The sequence below is a fragment of the Caloenas nicobarica genome, chromosome 9, assembly GCF_036013445.1.
Source record: "Caloenas nicobarica isolate bCalNic1 chromosome 9, bCalNic1.hap1, whole genome shotgun sequence".
Taxonomy (NCBI): domain Eukaryota; kingdom Metazoa; phylum Chordata; class Aves; order Columbiformes; family Columbidae; genus Caloenas; species Caloenas nicobarica.
Window position 1 is genome coordinate 10,493,514 of NC_088253.1, and position 25,066 is coordinate 10,518,579.

Sequence of the window (25,066 nt, forward strand, 5' to 3'; positions counted from 1 at the left end):
GACAGGTCAACTTACGCATCACATTTACTTTCTGCATTTGTCTCAGTATGGAAGATCTTTGCATTCAGTAAAATCATGTACTCTACCTCTTTTCTGGCCTCTGAATGGATTGCCTTCTAGGCATATTTATTACATAAATATTAAATGCTAATAATTACATAAATATATCACTAATTACTGGATGCTTGCCAAACAGAACACATCCTAATTAGACAGAATTAAATGAAGACCAACAAAGTGACTCATTTTACAGCAAGGCCACCCATACAAATTACAAAATTAGAAGTTGATGGGAAAATATCGTAAGTGGTACAAAAACCCCCCAAGCAACAGAATAAAGCATTTTCTCTCTTATTCTTTAAAGCTTGATATAAGAAGTTCTGGTCAAAATGATTTTAAAAAATCAGATTTCCTACATTTTGTCACTGCTGTATTTGCTTTTGCCAGAGAAATACAGTCCTCCTTAAGAGGAGTAAGACAGAAATTAAAGGGCATGGAATAAATGTGACCACATCAGGCAGATTCAGGAGAATGTATAGACATAGAGTTCACATAATAATCAATGTAATGGTCACCTTGTAGGAAGAATGACTGTGATTCCAATAATAATGACTTCCTTCCTATACACCACTTGTGTAACGGGTTCAAAACAAGACGCAAATTGGAACATGGTCTTTGTCTCTTTAATTCACATTATAATGTTAGTTGTGCAATAGTTTTTCAGACAAGCCTTGAGGCTAAATGTGAAAAATTAATACCTTCTATTTTAATGGAAGATCCATGTGCAAATAGCCTGTATATATCTGTTGTAATGACACAAGGAGATTTTTACTAATCAAAGGAAAATTTAACAGCTAAACAGTGATGATTCCTGCCTATCGTTTTCATTTTTAGCCTGTTTAGATTCTTCCTCTAGCACAAGAGTATTGGGGTTCTTCTAAACTTTACTACAACTGAAACTTTAAAATGGGACTCCTATCTACTTTCTCATTAATTGACAAAAGTACAATTAGAGCAACTACTAAATTAATTGTTATTCCTCCTTGACCGGCTGTATTTAGAACATGATAAAACAAAGAAACATTCCATAATGAGAGCAACCAATACATTTACAAGGTGCAGAAGAAGGAAGAAAAAAGGTCTTGTGCCATATTTACCAATTAGGTACTTAGAATGAAAATCCAAATATTCAAAATGAAACCTCTCAATGAGGTGAAAACAAAGGGGGAGTTCTGAAGATGCCCTGTGTGCCTGTCAGCCAATATACTGAGGTGGTGAAGGGGTAGAGGCCTTACCAGAACCTTCAGCTCTAGGACATCATTCATTCTACTCAATAAATTAAACCCATTTACAAGAAATTAAACGTAGTCAGTGCATTGTCTGTGAACACTACCACTACAGGAACAGTTTCTTTCAGAAAACCTGGAAGAATTAGATCCACCCATGAAACCAGAAGTGGTAATTTGGCAGAAATCTCGCAACATATTTTCAGAAGATAGCTGATTAACAATCTTGAAAGTTATCTCCAAATATTCTGTATTCAGTTATAAATACAACTATGAAATACATTTGAAGTCTTAGAATGCTGTTAGCTTTCATGGAGTTAATGTTTTTAAAACACTTAGGGAACCTTTGAAAATTAAAGAGCTATTGGAGCAATGTTTCATTGGAAAACAAATTCCAGAGATTTGATCCTGCGGATTCTACTGTTGTCCTGATAACACTTAGTTGAGTCATTAAGAACAACGCCTTTCTGTCTGCTAAGCAGTTCAGCTTTGAGGCCCTGATTTAATGTTTTTTTTCCCCATTATGTGTCTGAAATTAAGTCACACTGAAGATGCAATTTGTTCTTATCTTTGTTGTTTCTTTCATCCGTGTTCCATATTGTTAGTAAAATAGATTTATTTTCATGCTAATTTGCTGACCAAGTTCTTTTCTAATTTTTTTCATGACGTTTTATCCCTTGCTTAGTCTTTTAAAGTCATGGCAGTGTTGCTCACTTTTCTTGAGTTTTATTATGAAATTAAAGAAATAAACTGGAAAAAGTTAAGTATGTTACACTATCTGAGCATGATGAAAGTCCTACAGGAAAAAAATTCACAGCTGTCCAATGCATCTCCTCATCATGAACAAGCACTGTCGTACATATGGTGCACAACGCCGACCTCAGATCTTTTTCACTCAGATTGCATCTGGTTCTTAATTAGTTTGATTTATAAAATGAAACATAATTGACGCCTTGGCAACATTATGTTGCTAGCAGCACAAATAATAAATCAAGAACAAGTGAAATAAAAGTCTCTTTGGTCATGTATGCATAATGTCATGCTGCATATGTACAGCATTATCCTGTATTTCATCACACACATTTTATACTGTTTTGGGCTGGGTCATGTTTACATAAACGTCCTGAAATAGCTATGTAATTGTGATTGATTCATATGATAAAAAGGTCCTCTCTGCAAGGATGTGATGCAGTGGAAATTAGTCTTATTTTCCAATGTGCATATACAACTCTTCTGTCTGAAAGTTTCTATACGTGAGGCTTCGAAAGACATTGTCATCACAGAGCTAAGCTAAAACAGGATTGAAAGATTAAACAGCATTTGGAACAGAAGTGCTCCCAGAGAAACACTTTGCCAGCTACAAAACTATAAAAAGTACAGACGTGCTGTGTGACACAGCAGACCTGACGAAGAGCCTAAAGATGCCTAAAAGAGGACAATCGGCTTACCAGATGGCCCCCTCCTTGTTGGTTCATTCATCAGGTTGGCCTGTCCAGTTGAATGAAGACTTGAAGGATCACATCTGGCTTAGGGCGGAGGAGAGAGGGAATCTGTCTGGAGCCCTGCATCCTGAATACAGGAGAGGAGTGAATAAGGTTTCAGATGGACAGAATAGACAGTGGTCAATGTGTGGAGAAGCTTAGTAGCTGAGTTAGCTTTTGAAGAGTTGATTCTATTTTTCTGACATTCAGTTTCAGCTAGAGCAGCTACGTGCACCAAGAAGGATTCATCTCTTTAGCCTATTGAAGTGGTGAAAAGCATATAACCATTGTAAGAAGGTGTAAATCATCCAGATAGGGCTAAAAAGTATGTTTGCAGAGGAACTGTACTTAGTCTTCACTTGTTCAGTGGTTCTAATTAGAAAGAAATCCAGGAAGAGCAGTGATCTGCATGCAAGAAAGATGGAAAGACAGCAGAAGCAGGTGTCAGTGAAGGAAGTGGCACAGAAAGGATTGGAGTGGAAAAATGCTGGTTTCCCGTCTACATTAATGTAATCTTCACTTCCGAAAATAATATCACAACCTTCTACGCCAGGGAAGTTGTTTCAAATCACATTCAATTGATATTCAACATCAAGGAAAAACAGAACATCAGGGAGTAACAGAACATAGTCAATAGTGATGATAATAAAGAAAGAAGGGGGAAAGGAAGCAGAAAGCTATCAGGTATGAAAGATACATACTGAGAAGATTTTCACCAGCATTCTCAGACTAGATGGGACTAACACTACTTTACCATGGAAAAGTATAACCTTACTAGGACCACAAAATGGTGTAGTAGAAGGAGTTGAATATATTCAACTGCTATGTGAAATCATACAATGGAAATGGAAATGCATTCAGTGCCTGGCAAGCAGAATTTCTGAGTACTACTGGAATGTATTGGAGTCCCTCAGTAATATTAACATTAACTTGAAATTCTACCAGTCTTCTAGAATTTGAGAGTAGTCTAAAGATCTGTAGTATCTCTTTCCACTTCATGTTGCTTATCACTTTTTCACTAGCAAAAAGGGCTCATCTTTTTGAGCCTTTAGACACAGTCTGTTACTTCACAGGATAACATTACATCTTAGAATTCTGTCAGATATGTAAATATGAAAATCGATTACTATTCCAACAAAGAACAATCTAACATAGTTTCTGATCCAAAACAGTTTCAATCAGGTCAATTGTCTAAGGACTAAGGATGACAGAACCTGAGTACAATAAATGAGTAACTGTATTTCCCCTGTTATAAAAAAATATATATTTCAGGGACTCAACACTTGCCACCTAATGCACAAAAACTCACTACAGGAAAAGTATTTGCACTGGCTGAATACCTTTCTTTTTGCATATTAATAGCGTGGAAGCTGGAATCTGTCCTTGCCTTTTTCAGGCCGTGATATCCCTGTCTGCCTGCTCCAATAGTGACAGAGGTGCAGTAGCACAATGTTCTCTTATCACCGCACAGCCGGATCATAATTCTTTTGCACTTTCCAGCACACAGACCAAAACACACTTGAGATGTCATTCTTGGAAATGGACTTGGACCCATCTGTGTAGTATAACTTGCAGATCATGCATAGAATGTGGTAGCTTAGGTCTGTAAACCACGTTTTGTTTTTAACTAAGAAAGGTAAGTATGCATCCGAAATATAATTAAGAGTTTTCGAAAATATGATTTCATGTCAGAATAGTCTAAATCCACAGAACTAAAATGTTTCATGGATCTTAGCTCCCTTAACTATCACATGATTCGCTTTGATAAAATGTAGACCTTTTACTCAGCAAAATACTAACATCTTCATACTTTCCTGTTTTAACTTCTATAACTTACAATTCATAACATTAGCAAAAAATAACTTATTGGAGAAAATCTTTCAACCACAGTAAAAAGGAAATATTTCAACAACTTTATATTAACAATTTCATTATTAACTACATCATTCCTAGAAAAATCAATAATCTGAGGTTGTTCTGGAATCCTCAGTTTATAAAAATGTTGAACTTTGCTATTTAAACAGCTCCAGTTTTAATGCCATGCTGGAAAAAGATTGATAGTATGATATTTATAATAATTTTTTTCACACTATGAACACTCCTTGAGAAACACGACATGTGCCTGTGGATGGCAGATCCTAGCACCAAAGTGCCAGATGATAGGTTAGTTTGTGTTCATTGGTTTTAATACATTGGAATAACGTATTTTTAACTCCAGTACTTTCATACTTGCTATGCAAGTATTCCTTGTGATTTCTGGTGATAAAACTATGCCTATTAAGAGAGATACTGATCAATGCTGTTTCCTAGATTATACGGCATATTCTTTTACAACTTTTGATGCAGTCTTCTATATGTTATTGCATACCACTAATATCGACATACACAATAGAAATAGGATGCAAGACACGTCTCTGTATTACTTTTCAAGAAAATCACTAACAAGGATGTGATTTGGTATGTTTTAGAATTGTACTTTGAAAGTCTAATTATTGACATATAAAGGAAATGAGGATGTTAATTAAGCACATTAGAAGTATATAAGCATGTGCTTTCCCTTGAGAATTGCCGTTGTGAAACACCCTCTGGCATAGATGGCAGCTGGGCCATGTTTCCCAAGGCTCTTGAAAAATTGCATTGAAACTGCAAAAATATATGAGGTTTTACTGCTCATATCCAAGAGACCATACGGGTGCTGTTATTCTAGATGTTCATTGTACATCCATCAAGAAATGATGGGTTTAATGATGTCCTTGCTAAGGCAATTTGTATCTGAGGTCAATGGGTTAACTTTGAAGTCGGGCAAAGTGGAAGGAGGGCAATGAAATAGCCGTGCCACCTCTTAGGCCTCTGAGGTATATATTTGGAAAGAAAAGTCAATCAAAAACACAGGAGGAGCTTTAGCTGGCAGCTGAGACAATGGCAGAGACACTTAGTGGGAAATGCAAAAGGAAACTGATTCATGGAAAGAAACTCATCTTAACACATGAGTTACTCTTGGGGGAACAAAAGACTCACCCTCCAGGTATGCGTTTGACAGATGCTGCTAAAAATATTTTCAGGAAAAAAGATGTGGCAGAAATCTAGGTTTTATTACATTAAAAACACAGTGACACAGGAGTACTTTCAAAAATGAAGTACCGCTGATCATTTGTTTTTATTATTTGGGATATCTAAAAGAGAGGTTGTCTGTAATTGTCTTCTCTAGCTATTTCTAAAGAGTTTAGAAATCATTTTTTACTAATGATAAAGAGGTGATAAGAAATAGCAAGTATTTTAAAATAAGATGTGCAATAGTATACAAAGGCATGCAAGTCAGTTAGTAATTGAAGTGATTATACCAGGCTATTTCCTTTTAAATACATGACACATTGCACATATTTTCGAGGCAGCACAATGAGAACAGAAGTGACAGATTAAACTCGCTAGATTGAAAGAACAATAGAAATGGACATTTAAACATGAACATTCTTGGAGCTATTTAGGTATCATAGGTATAATAGACTAAGCATGGCTGAGAAAAAAATTTAAGTTTGTTATAGAGAACCAACAGAACAGTTCATTACTGAAGGATATATAATGCTTCAATTTAAAATGAAAAAAACCCCTCTTCACTATGCACTCACTAAAATGAGTTTGGCCCAAATTCAGAGCTCAAAATCGCCAGACGGACACTGCATATTTTGGGGAGAAGGGAGGCTGATTACTTATAAAGCTATTTGGCTTCTGCAGGAATACGAGCGCATGCAATGAAGATGGTTCTCTTTGGCCAAAGAGAAGGCCTGCCCATGTTCCAAGCAACCCCGTGATAGTTTCTACTACATCAGCCCTAGCAGAGGCATGTAATATCACTGGTATACAATGGAGATGCAACATTTCTTCTGTAACAGGAGTTAACTGCATCCAAAGGCACTCTAGAACATTTGATTTGGGGTTTATTCCATTAGGAAACAGAATTTGGCACACAAAAAATAGAATAGCAATGGAAACAGCTTTTGGGAAAAAAAACCTACATCTCTTTACCTTATAACAGAGATGTATTTGCTAGTTTTTGAAAGTAAAAATTGCATTGGCAGCATATAAAAATGCTTACATCTGTGAAAACGCTTTTATCACAAAATTCTGTTCTCACTTGAACAACCTGAAGAAACCATAAGAACATTAGGAATTCAGTGCTGAAAACAGGTATTGCTGTGAGATCATTGTTTGGGATGCAGGAGACGATCCATATACTACCATTAGATTTTAGGTGACACTTTGTGAAGACCACTCACCTGAAAAAAGACTGTCAACAAATGCTAATTCCAGTTCCAGAGGTCTCATTTCAATTTACTGATGCCATGACAGTACAAAATCCTTATCAGTTGTCTAAATTCCTGACAGTTTTTGCCATTTATTGTGATCTTACAGCTTTTTTTGGAAGAGTTAATTCCATTTAGCTAAGGAATCTACAACATATTGCTAGTGCGTTTCAACACCTGCCTTAACATAAAATCTTCTCATTTGAAGGTTTAGGTATTGTTCTGGCTTGAAGTTTGTCAGAAACGCTACATGAAACATTGGTTTTCATTTTTCCCATTTCTGCTCCTATGCAGAAATCCTGCCCAGAAACGTGAAAAGTCAGTGACCAGTCAATCAGTTTGAGTTTATGCAGTCAAGGATTTGTAATGTCATGGAGTCACTTTTAGTCACCAGGACTAACACAGAAAACAATACATGATTTTCATGTTTCATTAACTTCTTATATTTTTATTACATCATTTTACTATTTCTCTTATGAATGGATAAAGGTTTCTGGATGTGGCATTCTAAATGGTCAGTGTTTCTTGTGTTATGAGAGAGTAGAAGTGCTTTACTTCAAATTATCACTACGTGCCTGTTTAGCCAAGGTACAAAGCCTAAGAAAAACTGCTTGGTAACAGACATTTGAGCTCAGAAAAGAACAGAAAGAACAGGTCAGAAGATATGAAAAATAAAGATTGCTAAGAGATGATCTACAGCCATTCAGTGAAATGCATGATGACATTCTAAATGTACATTTTTACACTACTTACGTCAGAAAGGCACTATGGCCCATACAGTTTTGGGCATCGTGTCTAAAGAAGGGGTTGTAAATATGCAAATTTAACAGACAAAACAAATAAAGGATACCAGTTTATTATTTCGAGGAACAGATTCTGCTATGATCACAGGATAATTTCTATAAAGTATAATATAATCTTAGGAGAAGTGGGGTTTTTTGTGGATTCTGATGAACATACAGTGTTGTGTCACTCAGTTAAACGTTTAGCAATAACAACGTAACCAATCATAATATTTGTAGCATATTTGGGCAGCACAGTTAATTACAGAAGTATCATGTGATCTTGCCTTAGGGCAATCTGTAAAGTTTAAACAATAGAATTAGCTTGTAGGCAACAAACTACATTAATTAATGGTTATGTTGATGTTCCATATAGCAAGAGAAAATTCCAAAATGCATGCATATTATATATTTGTTAGTATGAGGGACAGAAACAGAACACCACAGCTTTCTTCCCATGGCAGATGCCAAACTGCATTGATTTGCATACTAGTGCCACCAGATCAGAGAATGACATTACTTCGTGAAGTAGAGAAGTAATTGCCAAATGCCACAATGTTATCTAAAGAAAAAGAAAAGAATCCAAAAGCGTAATATCATTTCACATCGCTCTTGAGGAGGGGCACTTTTGTTTATCTCTGCACTTGAGAGAATTTTGGAGAAAGGCAAGATATGAAAAAGAATTTAAAGAAAGGAAAAAAAAAAGCAGTTCTAGCAAATAGAAGAGTGGGCTTCTATATTAGGTTTCCTGAGAAAAGGAAATCCATTTATAATATCCGTAAGAGGACAGCATTTCTTCAGTAGCCATTAAGTCAGTCTCTGATGCCTTGAAGAATTTGGCAGGGCCAAGAATGCGGGAGGAAGTTGAGGCCAAGGTCGTAGTCAGGAAGATGTCAAGGCTTTTGCGCACTAGTGTGAGGAAATATTTTTCTGTTCCAGGCCTCAGTAGGTTGTGCACTGATCTGATCCTCAGAAACACAATTCTCCAGAAATTAGAGTCAGCTTTATTATAGGTGTTTTCTTACACTGCTTCTAACAAACGATACCAAACTGGCTTTTGGACAGCCCAAACTCTACGGAGAAATTGTTGTGAGGGTTCAGGTTTTTTAGGAATACTGGAGTTTTTTCAACAGGAATAATCACTCATGCTTATCTAGCAGATATGTGCAAGACCAAGTCATGGCCAAGTTCATTGTTTAAGTGGCACAACTAAATAAAGACTTAAAGATTTATGATGTTTAAATGACATGAAATCTCACCTCAACTAAATTATACCCTGACTTTGCTTTTACAGGAATATTTGCTTCCTATGGGAGATCATGTTCTAGCATCAACCATGGACTGCATCCCTGGCTCAGCAATCTTGATAGAGAAGGTTGGCATGCAGGGCTGGAATTTTATTCTTGGATGCTGAAAGATTAAATCAGAAAAGTCTCCTCAAGTGGATTTTTAATTTCAAAATATTTCAATTCGTTATTTTAAGAGGATTTACACATTTAACTGATGCAAATGCATTAAAAAACTGTGTAAGACTGAGTGGTAATGTTGTAACAAAGCTGGACTTATTTTTTCTGAGCCATGTTAAACTGAAAGGTTCCTACTCCCACTCAGATCAGGAGTCATTTTGCCATTGGCTGTCACTAGGAGCAAAAGTGGGTCTTAAATGGGTAACAGATTGGAAGAACATGGGTAATTAGTGATGTGAGCTAAGTATTTAAACACAAAGAGAAATGCGAAACACTAAGACCTTTTTTACTTTGTCACGCTGTGCAAAGCAAACCACCTCACATTTAGGATGCTTAATTCAATTTGTGTTGTACTACTGATGATTATGAAATGCATTTTGAAGATGTTTGTTTTATCTTCTCCTCTAAGTGCAGACAACATACAGAGACTTATTTCCTAGATGAAAGTACAAATATAAGTAGAGAGACACTTCGTGAATACTATACGAAAAAAAACTTATCTAATGAAAATTAAAATTCAGGATGTAGTTAAGCAGATTTAAGAATTTAGGTCTTTCTAGTATAATTTAACAAAAGGGAGGCATCATTCTTCTTAGTTGGAGCAGGTAGAATAAAAAATAAAAATGGCATTCTCTCTTTATTTGAAATTTCATGTATTTTACACTCACGCACATATACCTCACACATATGTCTTCGTATTAGTAGATGACTAAATAGGGATTTCCGTCATCATTATTTCAAATAAGAGAAAGAAGAGACTGAATTTGACTAAAACTCCTGACAGGGCAGTGTTTTATTAAAAAACAAAACAAAACAAAACCAACAGAAAAAAGCCAAAATGGAAAAACTTTGCTGAATATTCAAGTAAGTACAAATACATAAAGCACTATTCATAGCATTCTTGTGATCATTCCTAGCTCTTTCTCACAATGACCTTCAAATATATCTCTTTGCCAAAGAAAAGGATCAGTGTAAATTTATTGCTCAGCAATATTAAATGGGTCTTTTTTTCTATCATGCATGAAATTCCACTTCTATAGTACTACAAAATGACATTGTGCCCTTCCAGAAGGGCTCTAAAGCACAGTGATGCAAAGTGCCCTTCTGGGTTTTGCTGACCTAGAAGATTTATCTTTCTACTAAAAGTGCCTAACTGAAATACTCTGGAACATCTATATGCACAGCAAACAGGCTTAAAAGGTGTTTCCTTTGGGGGATTTAGTAGATACTAAATTTTATGCTCCCATCTACATCCAGTTGATGTAGGATCGACATTTATTTATCAACATAGTTTCAGATTTTCATCTTACTGCATATCTCTGGATATGCCAAATTCATTTAAAAAAAAAACCACACCACACCCCCCCCCCAAACAAAAAAAACAAAGAGAAAAAACCCCCAACCAGTAAATCTTTAATTTTATTTAAGCCAGTGAACTGTCCTCTGGATCTAAATTTAGTATTCATTTTACTTTCTTATCTACTGTAAAGATATTGGAAATAGCTTAAGAGATATAATGAAGGTACAGTTAAACAGATTATCTACATTGTAATTACCCAAGAGACAAACTGGTAAAGTAACTAGAAGTCAACAAAGCAATTCAAAACAAAGTTGTTCAGATACACATTACATATATTTTATATTTACCTTCATTTTTCTTGATGGTGAAATTTGGATTGTTGACCATTTCAGGAAGAAGACTGTACAGGAAATAATGCCCATTTTTAGGATCATCTTTGTCAATGGCACTGACAATCTGAATTACCTACAAGAGAAAACACTCTCATTAAATATTCACGCTCCTGATAAACATACAGTATTGAAAATACCATTCCATTCTATCAGACATGTCCTCATTTGTCTACATGCCAGATTAAAAATGCTGATTTATAATCTTGCAAGGCTTTTACAGACTTTTACCACTAGAGAAAGGACTATCAACCTGTATATGTTACAAATATAATAGTCAATATCCTATTCCTTCTTCTATGTTCTTCAAGAGTCAAAGAAAGAATAAAATCTTACTAAATAACCACAAAGGGCAACATCAAAACATAAATATTTGAAATTATATATGTAAAAATATGTTTGAGCAGGTATTGATATAGGCACACATAATTTGTAAGACACCCTAGGAAGGAATTTGAGACAATTAATTCCTTGCCAAATCATATTCTGGATAGGTCAGATTTATTATAAAAGATCTACTGGAAAAAGTTTAAATTGTTTAAATACCACATAAATCAATTTTTTTTTTGGATAATTGCAACTGCCAAGGTGGAAACTTTGGTATGATTTCAAACACATTAGAAGAGATGGCCAAAAAAAGGCCTAACATAGCTTTAGTTTAAAGAAGTAGGTCTCCAATTTAACAGCGGCATAATGGATCCTAGAGAGTTAAGCAGTGTGAAAAATATAAACACCTGAAAAATATATAAGCAGATGCTGTCTGTCCCACTGCAGAGAGGGACCCATTTACAGAGGTGGGACATTCTGAACTTTCTCTTTGCAGAGCTGTAAGGCACTAAACTATCCACATGCGTCAGGTGCAGGGCTGGACTAGGTACCAGTAATTCTGCGCAACAGGTAAGTGTAATTCAGAATGGAGTCCCAAACAATCTTTAGACAGATATATTTTATGATTGTTCCATTTTTCAAACACTGCTATTATGGAAAAGCAACGGGAAAAAGGATAATGGTACAGTGAAGTCTGGAAGATCAAATGCACATAATAGGCGCAGTTTATCAGACGGTTATGCAATTTTATCTCTACTGGCTACGTAACTATTAATTCTTTCCAGCATTATGTAAGACACCTGACTGTAAAAAATCACTTCATTGTCTCCAGTGTTTCAATTAATATACCTGAAAGCCAGCAGCCAAGAGCACTAGTAGTATGGGTTTTCAGCTCATGGAAATTTTATGAAATAAGCTTAGAATATCATCTAGATTGGAAAATTTAAAGACAAAAACTAGGCATATTCATGGCTGTTGGTTTTTTTTTTTTCTTTCCAGGAACTATAGATACCTCTTTATATCTTATAGAATCCTCTCTTATATTTCATTTCTTTCCATCCATTCCCTTCATTGTTTACCAAATAATTCTTTCTCTGAAAATGCAGCAAAAATTACATGCAAAAGAGAGGGTTAGTGGAATACTACATTTGTTGTGTTACATGCACACATCAAGGAATTAAGAGTTAGTGTTCCCATAGCAACCTTATTTCTTTGTGCGTTTGCATTAAAATAAGCTCTTAAAAAAAAAAAAAGGCATATATACAGTGATACAAAGCTGCTGTATCTTTTACTTCGTAGGGGTGAGAAACATCCAGTAATTCTCATTACTACATTTTTATTAGTATGCTGATGAGCATACTCTATTTCTCGGTGTTATGTGATCGTGTAATGAAACACTACTCAAGTAATTCTCCAACTCTTAATTCCTGGTTCATAACATGGTAGAGAATCTTCCAGGACTGAGCTGCCTTACCTATCACTAACGATGTTTTTTCTTTCCCAGCAATAACATGCATCACAAAGGTGTTGCATATAACCAACTTGGTCAATATTAATAATAAAGAAATCAAGAACTGCTTTGTTTCACTATGTATCCATCAGCACTAGAATGAAAGTTAATAACCCGTCGGCTGTTCAGTCTTGAAAATTCTGAAATTCTTCCATCTAAAATTTCAACTTTGATACTGTATTAAAAAATCATGCATATATTTGATTCTGTACATACATTTAGTAGAAACACAGCAAAACAGCATACGTTGCTTAACAGGCAGCTCTGGTTTGAAATAAGTAGTTAAATGAACCCCTAGGACAGGTCAATATTATAGTCTGCAGGTTTGTATTGCATTTCTACAAGGCCACATATGTCTGAAATAATATTTATAAAATATTACCAGTATAATCATAATGAATGATGGAGAAGGATAAATGGAAAAACAAAGTTCTTATCAAAGTATCATATCTATCTATGTGTGAGTTTAACGTATGATACTGTTTGAAAGTCTTTACCTGCAATCCAACTGAATCTGACTTAGAATGGCTCCTTGTCATTAGTAAACTGTTCCCCACTTTTATTAAAACTGTTCTTCCAACTCTGAAAAAACTTCTGTGGTTACCTTGGTGTTCATGGTTATTTCTGAATTACCTTGCAGACTCATAGTACCATCAGCCGGAGACCCATCACAGCACAATTTTAACTTTGCCTTTTCAGCTAGAGCCAGCCCTTTACTGCTAGAAACTGCATTTTGCCATTTGAAGGAGCTTTGACTCTTCAGAGATACAAAGATCTACTGAAGATTCTTTCCATTAGAAAAAGACAATTTTATTAAGAGAACTGAATAAAATAGAGTCAAACTGCAAGAGACTGATGAAACATTGTACTCAGTTTTATATTGCTCTAGTTTACATACTGGCTTGAGCACTGATACATCATCGCCTGCACTACTTAAATTTTGAAAATTTTGTAGCTTTGTTTTGAGCAAACAGCACTTCACTGGATGTCATCCAGTCTGGGTGTGGACTGGGGAACAGTGGGTGAGGCACTTTTCTTACTCAACAACACAGATGTTCTGTTCTAGCAGTATAGGACAATAATGTATAATAGCAGGGCTGCAGAAGAATCAACTGTACAGCCAGAGCCAGCAAAACCATGAATGCTCTGGCTTTAGTAAGTGGAATTACACAAAAAGAGGAATAATAGCAAAAGGCATGAGACGGTTTTTGTTTTTCCTACAGCTACTGTAACAGTACATTCAAATCTTCCTGCTCTCCCTCCCCCCAAAAAACCCAACCAAACAAAAAAAACCCCATAAAAAACCCAACAAACTGATGAAAAAAATATTCCTGGTAACTTTCTGCTGTGTGTAAAAATGTGGAAGGAGCACATAAATATGTGTACGGACAAATACAGTTCCTCCTCCTCTCTTTCCTCTCCTACTAGCTGTAGTATTTCTGTTGTTAGAGGTAGGTTAAAGCAAAGAAAATGCATCTGGCAATGTTATACATCAACAGTTTTTAATACATTCTGTCACATCACCAGCAGCTGCACTTGCCACTTGCAATTATATCAGAACCCAAAATAGAACACTTAGAAACTGAACTGGCATAGATGGTTCAATATATTTAGAGGCTGCAAATAAGTTTTCATAAAAGGTTCAAATGTAATCTCCCTTACGGTAATTCAAATTTGATTTAAACTTAGATTTAAGTTGAGCTGCAACTGTAAATAGATTAGAATACCATAACACGATTGTGCCTTTCCTGCACATGTAACATTCCAGTTTAAACTTTGGAGAACTATCCCAATTAGGCTTTTGCTGCTATGTAAGAGAGTAGTGTCTTTCTCATCTTAGCTATTTCATAGCTAAGGTGTTTAATATTTCGAATTCTGCATCTTGACTGATGAATATGATTTCTTTCAAAATTTGAATGTAGAATAATCAGCATGAGGGAAAAAAACCAGGTGCTGTAGATACTAAAATCTGTACAGGAGCTGATAATTTTTGAATGACGACTTAAATTTAGAAACTAACCTTGGTGATTATTTAGGATTGGTTACTGTTCCAATAATATTATTTGTTTAAAACACAGAATAAATTGCAGGATCAGTGCCACCTCATCCATGCTGGCAGCCAAATATTTAATAACCATCTGTAAAGTTCACAAAAGGATTCATGCTCAAGAGTGACATCTGCCATCAGATCAAGAGTGTAGATGGTAAGTTGAAAAATATCATGGTTTAATGAAAGTTTTCTGTAAGTGCTTAAACAAAAGCCTCTTTTACCAGCTGACTCTTAATCATCTCATTTATTGTTTTATTCCAAAATGAAACGCGAACATTTTTCACCATCTCTTAAACCACTTGAGATTTGATAGGAATACCTAAATATATTCAGAAAACACTGTGCAACACAGCCTTCTGATGTCAGGGAAGCTTACTGAGCCCTGGATCAAGGTATGCTCATTAGAATTTAATATATCCTAGAAAACATAACTACTCAGAATCTGAAATCCACCATGAGCTAAACAGAAATCCACTCTGAGCTAGAAGAACTTAAATACCAACAGTAACATAACTGTCTGCCCATAAGGGTACATTTCAATAATCTGCTTTTCAGTGGTTAGAGAGATTTCTCATTTCTTAAATTACACATTTTGACACCTTTCTAATAAACAAAAAGAGGTGCTAGAAGTCAAATCATCCTCTGTAACAATCCAGTCTTGGCAGAGGTAGGTTGTCATATACTACTACATAGGTTGTCATTTAATACTACTAAAAGAAAATAATTTCTAACTCTACTGTCAGGTAACCTTCTTTGGAGAATAGTGAATTTAATGCCTAACACCCACATGAGACACAGGAATAGTTGGATTAACAAGACTAGTGTCATGCTATCAGCTGCTGTTTATTTAAACAAAATGTCACAATCTAGAAATAAATTAGTTTAAAAACAGTGAATTGTTGTAACATACAGTGTTTCTCAAGCTGGACAAAAGATAAATCTCATTTGCATCGCTCTACTTTCTAAAAGTCTGTACATTTTCTTGAATCTTCACCTTCTCATTTATGTGGCATTTGAGATTTTTTTTCCCTATTTCTGTACATTTGTCCTTCAAAATAGATGCCTTTTAAGAAATCAGTTTCCTTTTCTTCGAAAAGGGCTATACAGGTTAAATCTTGCTTCTGATATCTTGCTGTGTTTATTTCATCTCATGTTGCGTAAATTGCCAACCCTTTTATTTCATTAAATCAAGAAGGAAATACCCCCACTTCCTCAACACCATATCCCTCTTTAGATACTTTAAACACAGTTACGATTTTCTTGACTTTCCATCAAGTTCTGTTTTGCTTTCTTGTTTTTTCCTGATTGTCATAGAAAAGTGACCTGGGACCAGTTGCAATATTCCAATAACTGAACGGGAATTCAGGTTGGATTATACTTTTACCTGTTAACAAACATGAACCTAGGAAGTGATGAGCTCCCTCAGACAGAGTGGAAACAGTGGGAACGTAAAGACATTCAGCATTTTTTCTGGATATTGTGCAAAGATACCTACCTTTAATTTAAAACCTAAACTTTAAAAAATACCATGGATGTCCATATATAGGGATGTACCACAGAATACAATTATAGGTTTATCTTAAATGAATGTTAAGAGGTGTTATCGTGAACACACAGGCACAGACTTTGGGAACAAAGATAAGATCACAGGAAGAAACTGCACCCCATTCCCACACATCCCAGTACATAACATGAAAACATGGAGATACTTACTTGTCCAGGCTTCCCATTTTCACATAAAAAGGCTTCATGCTCTGATGCAAACTCAGGGGCATTGTCATTTACATCAAGAACTTTGATAGCAACAGGCACTCGGGACACTTGACTGTGGTTCCCTAAGAAAAGAAATCAAAGAATAAAAGGTAAACATATTTAATTTGGGACTAAAATATAAATGCTTACATAGTAACCATAATCTTCCTATCTTCTGTTCTTGCTTAATTGCATTGTCTTATCTGTAATGGATCATGGGAGTTGGAGCATGAGATAAAGAAGGATGGTCAGTATTTTATGGTTGAAAAGAATAAACAAATCCCTATTGCAAACAGCATTTGTCAGAGATTAGCTCAATGAAGACCTTTCTTGGACTAAATTGGTAAGATTTTTCTTTGATGAAGTTTGTATTGTTTTATTGATAAAGTCCATTACACATGGAAAAGGGAAGGCTGTAAACAACATAGATTTATTTCCTTGTTTATCTTTCACAGAGCAAAGAGCATTTTACTCTATTAGTTGTTCTGACTGCACATCTATTATTTCTTCATTATAAATACAATTAATGTGAAGACCCACAAGATAGATGGTAGATAGATGGTAGATTTACACAGGCAAAACTAGATAGTACTTAGGACTATTAAAGCACTTTGATTCATCTGCCACTGACCAGAAACATGACCCATGGACTTCTTTCTTCACCTCATTATTTATAATATAGATCTATTTTGCATAAAAGTGTCCATCACTATAAGAAGTAGAATAACCTTGTTAAGCTGTAAGGAAAGCAAAGCTAAACCAACAGTTCACATTCTACTTCGAACAGATTTCACTGTCAGTTTCTGGTGTCCTTCCTTCAACTCAGTATAGCTAATTTATTTTAATAGACTATTTCTAAATATTCTAGATTGTTTTTCCCCAAAGAGCAAAAACACGAGTTCACTTTAAACTGACAAGAGCAGCTGATCTGAAGATTTTGAATCACTGTCCTATAGCACATTTAGACGCTACAAGTAGCTCAGTACTAGTTTCAAGAACTCTTAGTATTATTTTACAACCACAGTATTTTAGCTTGTTTATATCATCAACAATTTGAAAAACTGCACACTGTATGAATTAAACTCTGGGTCTGACTTGTCTTGAACTGCATGGTTTTGCCTAAATTATTACTGCAGGCAAAAAGCTGCTACCATAAGTCAGGGTATCAACCTACAGTTGTTGTGAGAACTTACAAGACATCAGATTTAAAAGCTTCCCATTTGAAGGAGTCAGAAGTTTTAGTTCAGAAAGAAACATGTTACAGAAGAAAAAGAAATCCCCACCAAAACATTGTAAGAGTAATATTTATGTCCATTTTGCATCCTATGATCTTATTTACTATCAGATGAAGTGAACACTTATGCCATGAAACAATAATGTATTTGAAATCAAATAAAATTTAATATGCAAATAATGAATCCCCAACATTTTAAACACATTTTTTTACCTTAACTTGATAAGAATATAGACAATGAATCTTGAGCTTATCAGAATTCTCAGCACTAGTGTCATATTTAAACACTAAAGATTTACTTTTATCTAAATTAATGAAATGGTGGCAGTTCAAATTTTAAAGACATTACAGAGAAATGTAATTAATTAGATAAGCTTCTAAAGAAATTATTCATGTCCCTTGTGACTGCCCCCCAAATGTTTGTCTTTCATCAGCAATACAAATATTAAATTTAAATATATTATAATTAGAAACTTGATGAGAATTAATTTTAAAAAATTAATTTACTAAACATAAGTGAGACTCAGCTGGTTTGGAAACCTCCAAAGAAGGGGATATCCACCTCCTATTTAGGGTTCTTGTGACCATGATGAAATTTATTGTTGAGAAAGTGAGACGAGAGATGGAGAGGGAATTTTATCTACTGCTTGTACTGACCAGCACACTGAATACATTGCATTATTTTGTCATTGCAAACCTTTCAATGAGATTTCACTTTATGCTCAGTGTTTTCCCTGTAAAGAAGAATCACCCTAAGCACGCCTATTCAAACAAATTAATGAATTCTTACTAAGCAAATCCCGATTTCACTCATGGATGGAAACACTGTCAAGAGGAAATAATTTCATCTGCCCATTTTCATACTTCCAATGTCTGCAGACTTCTGGTAAGACATGTACGCAGAGGATGCCCCTCTCAAGTCCAGGGCTGTTAGCAATGCCCAATGTCCTTGAACTAAAAGTAGAAAATGATTGAAGCAGATCCACTCTGATCCACAGTGCGCAAACCGGTACATTTGCGTGGGTGACTCCCCTTCGTACAGTTGGCCTTCACACTGATCAGTATGCACTGTTCAGAACTTTTCTGCAGTTGTATGAATGGTCAGTCAGTTTGTTCTAAACTACTGACAAAACTGAGTTTTGATTACTGGATTTCACACGCGCACTCCCAAAATGAACCACCCAATCAATAGAACTAAGGGAGACGGAGTCTTCCTGCATGTAGCAGGTAGATACAGTAAGACTGATTAAGTTCCAACCATTATTTTATGCAAAAACATAAAAGAGTGTAAAGTTAGAGACACTCTCTCTAAGGAACTAACTGAATTTGTAGAAGCTTCATCGCCTGTAATTATTGTGATGCATGGTTTAGGACTATCACTTTAGAAGCAAAGGCTTGGTTTGAAAACTTAGCGTGTTGAGGTGCAAGATTAAAAAAAAAAAGAGAATATTTAGTCTAGTTTACCAAAACTCTTTGCGCAGTAAGGCTGCACAGCACTTAGTGTTTAATTTCAAACACATTCAATTGGTCATCTGCAGACACCACTGCCGCAGCACAGCATGTAGCTGTAAGAAACTCCTATGCAAATTGTGTACATAATTTCCTAGAAGTGCAGCTCTTTTATGTCTCTGCTGAAATCTCAATTACTGCCCACAGTTGTAAGATCCAGTAATCTGCAGCAGATGAGCACAACACACACACAAAGAAAGGAACATCTAGACAGATATAAGGAAAAGATGACTCAAAGTAAAAATAACTAGTGCAATTTACTAGCGGCAATAAATAAATTTTCCAAAATAATAACAAGTCCAGCTGAGTTTAGAAGTACATATAGAAAGGTTTACAGAAATGATAAGCACCTAGACAGTGCTTATGTTTTGTCCTCAGTTCTCAAGATTCTATTGGAACATTAAATACGTGAAATACACACCTTGCTGTTACCCATCTATGATTAACATATCTGTTTAAACTTACTCAGGATTAAAAAAAAAGGCTACAGAATTTGATACAAAAATGAAGAGGCAGAAGAGATAATAATAATAATAATAAAATCCCATTATGAAGCCAATTAGTGTCTCCAAACCTGAACTTTCAGAGGCTACAGACGGTATTTCATATTGCAATCAACACAATTCTCCTTTCCTGCAAAAACCCTTCCCATCCAAGATGTGTGTGTATCATTGGAAATTTGTAATGTGAAGCATGACGTGTTGTTAACATTGTTAATGCATGCAGCAAGTAATACTAGGGGTAACTGGAGCTCGTCAATGAAATTTTTGGTCTTGTGCCATAACTAACAGAACATAATGCAGCCATTCAACTCCCCAAACCACTTAAACACTTCATAAACATGCTTAAAACAATTCTCCACTGTCTTTCCTTGACACATAAATGTACAAGTGGTCTCAAAGAGCAGTTGTCTTTAAGGGAGAGAATTACTGGTTGCACAGAACAAAGTTGTTCATTTGTTTAACCCAAAGAAATACAGTTTAATCTGGTTTTCCTTTATTTAACTAAATCATCCAAAAATCACTTCAAGTTCCTCTGTCTTGCATTTTAACTAAAATTAATTCACCTGAATTTAAAATAGACTTCTAGAAATTAACACAACTTTTATTATAATTGTCATCACCACATGGCTTGGAAATGGCTATTTCATGCTTCTCTCATTCAGTGAAATTTCTACTATAATAATATTTTAAATTAGAAGTAGAGGAAGTCTTAGTTCTAACAAGGAAACCAAAATAAAAACTGAATCACTGACCTAATAAAATCAACAGCACTTGTTTTACATCCCTTACATTTAAAACTTATTAGGTTGTTCCATATAAAACTGACAAACCTAACATCAAGAATCCTGAGAAAAGGAGATGCTATCGTGAAACTGAAATTTTATTTATGTTGAAGTTTAGCTAGTGAATACTGTGTTCATTTGTCTGTTATGTAATGATCTGATTCAAGAGAAAATGAGCACCTGAAACTCACTTGGAATTTGTCAAGAAAAGACATAAGTAATTGGCAATATTTCTGTTAAAAATAACAGAACATATGCTACTTCTGAATTAGGATAAAATTCAAGCAACCAAATAAAAAAAAAAACCCAACTAAACAGGAATGGTCATCATGAAGGTTTGGATCCTCCCTGAACCCCTTGTATTTTTAAAGCATGAGAAAATACTAAGAGTTGTGGAATATGACAGAAACATATCAGTGCACAGCAGAAATGCTTCTGTACAAGTTGCTAAGACAAGAAACAAACACTGCTTCAAAATTAATGTTCCATTTATATTTACTTCGGCACACTGGAACATATTACAGGAGTACAGATTGTGGTGAGCCTCTGCATGTGCATGTGTGTGGGAGGGAGGCAGAAAGAAAAAGATGTGAAACATATTTCTTGGGTTTGTTCCTTAAGTTATTCTCTGGGAGAAAAATAATAATGGAGTTGAAAAGTTTTGTCTCCTTTCAGTATATCACTCGGTTTATTTTATTATGGTCTCCAGAAGAAAGATGAACAAGTCAAGAACAAAACTGTGTTACATTCTATTTTTACTTCCTCACTGATAGACTGTCACACGTTTAACCAAGGACTTGCTCAATATCTTCCACCTCCTTAATTTTTGTCCATTTTTCTACATCTCATTGCCATGAAAAAGATGTCAGAGTCTTGCAAAACACATGTTTCCACGGGCATGGACAAACGCAGAGGAACCATACATACCTGCTGACCAGCTGGAGCGTGAGGACTGTATTTCAACTGCGTATCCTGGAAAGGACAAGAAGGGGAGCCTGAGGACAGACTACATTTTCTAGTCCTTCACTTCAAAGCTGAATTTGTAGTTGAGGTTTCCAAAGTTCACCAACTCCATCTGTAAATAAGTGACTAAGAGAGGCCACACACCTACCTTCAATCAATATATAAGGGCAGACTATACTTTCAGGTTGCTGATAATAGCAAAGGAAAAAAGGAGTAAAATTTCTGTGACAGATGCACAAGCCATGCCAGAAAATGTTAATTAAATAAAGCCATATTCTTCAGGCCCTGTTGAGACAAATTTTCACTCACTTTCATTTTCTGGTTTTGTTTTGTTCTGTTTTTTTTCACATTAGCGCATGCAAGAAATATAAATCAATTAATATAGCCCAGAACTGATATAAATTTTGAATCTATCACATACAAATTTGTAGAAGAATGAAACATGCCTGCAAAAAGCCCAAATGGATCATTTTTTTCTTAATCGGAGAATCATTTAGGTTGGAAAAGACCCCTCAGATCATTGAGTCCAACTGAATCAGTGACATTCCACCTAATCCTGCACGGAGTTCTTTGCTTACCATTGTAGTAGCAAAGTCATGTAAACAGACTGTATTGGTATGAAGTTTTCCCTTTCACTTCAAGGCTTGATTCAGCTGTTGCTGGAGTTAGTCAAATTTCTTCTATTCCAGAAGTTTAATCGAGTCCTTGTACTTAAATATTACATTATCTGTTTTCTCTATTTAAAATAATTTAAGATTTTAAATTTAAATATAATTTAAATTAAAACAGGAACTTAGACTGGGTGTTTTGTTAACTTCGAAGTATCAATATTCATTTATAAAACTTGATAATCAAACTATATATTTTAAAAGTTAGTGTATTCTTTTCCTACAGATACAACACATTTCAATGGAATCAGTTCCCATTTTGCTTATCTGAGGGCAGGCTATAATTTGACATTCAAATGCGACCTCTTTGTTATTTTTCATACCATTCAGCTGCACAGTTATTCAGCAGCCTAACAAATAGTTACTCTGTAATTACCTCTGATCCTCTGAGAGTTGAAAGATCCATTTGCAAAACGGGGAAATGTTTGTATTTTTTTTCAGAATTATCATATTTTGTTTGGTGTATGAGCATGATATCATCTTGTCTGAATGCACAGATAGATCAAAAGGACCTGGAAAGGCAAAACTACACTGGTAAAGCAAAACATCCCCTCAGAGGTAGTTTAAAGCTGTGAAGACGGTCTCTTCTACCATAACCCTCAGTTATAAGGGAAAATCAAAATACACTGTTCTGTTTAAGTTTAGCCATGCACGATAAGAGTGGAAAAGTATCCGCTGCTGCGATGTGAAAAAAAACCAAGGGCCACAGTAAGCAAGCTGTAGTTTTGTCCTTGAGAGAGCAAAGGACGCTGAAAGTAATTCATATTCATGTTAGAGCTGGAGGGGAATGGGGAGCAGCGCCGGCAGCCCCCGTTCCTCACGCCACCCTCCCAAAAACCCAACCACCCAGAAACTCAGGGGTTTCTGGTTAGTATAAATCTCTCTGAATGTCAGTCTCCCTTCAATCATGATGTTTGTGTTTTGGAAAATCCACCTTAGTTTCGCCACTTCCTATTCATTTTCATGGACTCCAAAAAGGAAATCCTAAAAGATACAGTAGATGCTACATGCACTAGGTCACACCTGAGTGTTCATTATATGTAAGCTACATGTCATGTAAGAGTGGTAAGACAGCATGGGATACGTGCTGGGAGAGAGAAAGGGGGATATTAAACTAGGGGAACGAAGGGATGGGATGAGACTTGAAAAGAGTTAGAAAGGACATCCTAATCAGAAACTGTAGCACCTTTCCTATATTTGAGTGGCAATTACGGGTACTTGTCTCTTGTCAGAAGCTCTGGATGCAAACAGCGTGTCCTTAGAGACTGTTCTGCATATCTAATTTTGACAATGAGCTTTGTATTCATAGTGACACATAATCAAGATATATGTGACACATCAATATGAGTAAACAAATGCATAATTCAAAATAAATTATTACCATAGCCGCTTAAGTGACTTGTACTGGAAGGTGCTATAGTCATGTCAGGTTTATGACAATGAAAACAATTCTGTTTTATTCACAGATCCTCAGTAAATCCTTAAGGGAAAAAATAATAAAAATAATTAAAAAAAAATGTACACTGCCAACATCCTTCCACCCACACATCTATCCAGAGACCCAACTGAAACAAATGCTGGCAGAAAACAACCTGTATTTCTGATACAGTAAGGTGTTATTGAGTCTTATGTGTCTCCAACAAGGACCCAAGTCAGGACATAGTTTGCAGTTCTGCCGCTTTCAGTAAGTGAACCATGCTACGTATTGCAGTGGTGAATTGTTATTAGTGCAAAAATGAAAAATGTGGTTTATGTTTTAGCAACTATTAGCAGTGGACTTATAAACTATAAAGGCAAGTTAGAAATGTTTGAAGTTATACAGTTACTTTTTTTTTTTTTTTCAAAAATCAATGCTAAATAGAATTAAAAAAAAGATTATACCTAACTACAAGAAGAAGCAATAGTAAAATAGCATTTCTAATGTCTGGAAGCACCTGCAACTATTCTACAGATGCATCATTTTAACAAAAGTTCGAGTCTACTAAAAGCTTTTGAAAAGAGTTTTTTCCATTTCCTTGTGGCAGCTACCAATAAGAAGGAAAAAAAGTGTCAGGGAACAGGGAACCACAGAAAAGCAATAATAGCAGTGTGATGAAATGCTACTGGACTTTTACTTCTTCTGGATCACAACACCACAAGCCTAATTATGATTCTAGATTTTCTGAAGCGGTTCAATGCCTTAACTGCTGTGAGGAAGTAACAGCTTTTAATTTCTACGTATAACAATTAGACAGCATTTCCAGAAAATAATCTGGTGCCGTTAAGTGACATAAAAGGTTTTGCCTTAAAAAAATAAATCAGTGAACAGGCAGGAAGAAAACTGATTGAAGAAAAGTGTTAAGACACAACAAATGGACCAGGGCGTGAGTTGCTGCTGTGTTGTTCAGTTCTAGCTTAATCGAGGGAGCTGCGCTAATGTGAAACAGGCAGGAATCTGGCCCACACTTTAGAGCAATTATATTATTAATATGCTAATACATCATGCATATTAAAATGTTATAAAATATTGACTTAGATATGAAAGGTCTTATTGTCAGTTATAGTTAGCTATGAAATTTTATAATGACTAGCAGCAATAATAATAACAATAAGCAGACTGATTGAGGACAAGTTTTCCGGAATATTTTGACTATTTAAAATGGTATGGTTGAAGCAAAACAATTAATACCTCAAATCAAATCTCTCCCTTACTGATAGACAAAATATCAAAATATCAAAATAATAAAAAAAATTAAACAATAATTTATTATAGAAATATTTAAA

The 25,066-nt window shown here is 35.3% G+C and overlaps 1 protein-coding gene across 4 annotated transcripts in view; it reads right to left on the bottom strand.

The window, feature by feature from the left end:
- The window catches only part of CDH8 (cadherin 8), a 130,890-nt gene that overhangs the window by 14,688 nt on the left and 91,136 nt on the right, over positions 1-25,066 (bottom strand). For 3 of the 4 annotated variants that reach the window (XM_065641273.1, XM_065641275.1, XM_065641276.1), the window contains 2 exons: positions 16,606-16,727; positions 10,964-11,081 (listed from right to left, as the gene is read on the bottom strand). In XM_065641273.1, coding sequence (XP_065497345.1) covers positions 10,964-11,081; positions 16,606-16,727 — 240 coding nt within the window. Of the gene's footprint in view, positions 1-10,963; positions 11,082-16,605; positions 16,728-21,599; positions 21,645-25,066 lie in introns of all 4 variants that reach the window. The other variant, XM_065641274.1, reaches the window with a different exon arrangement.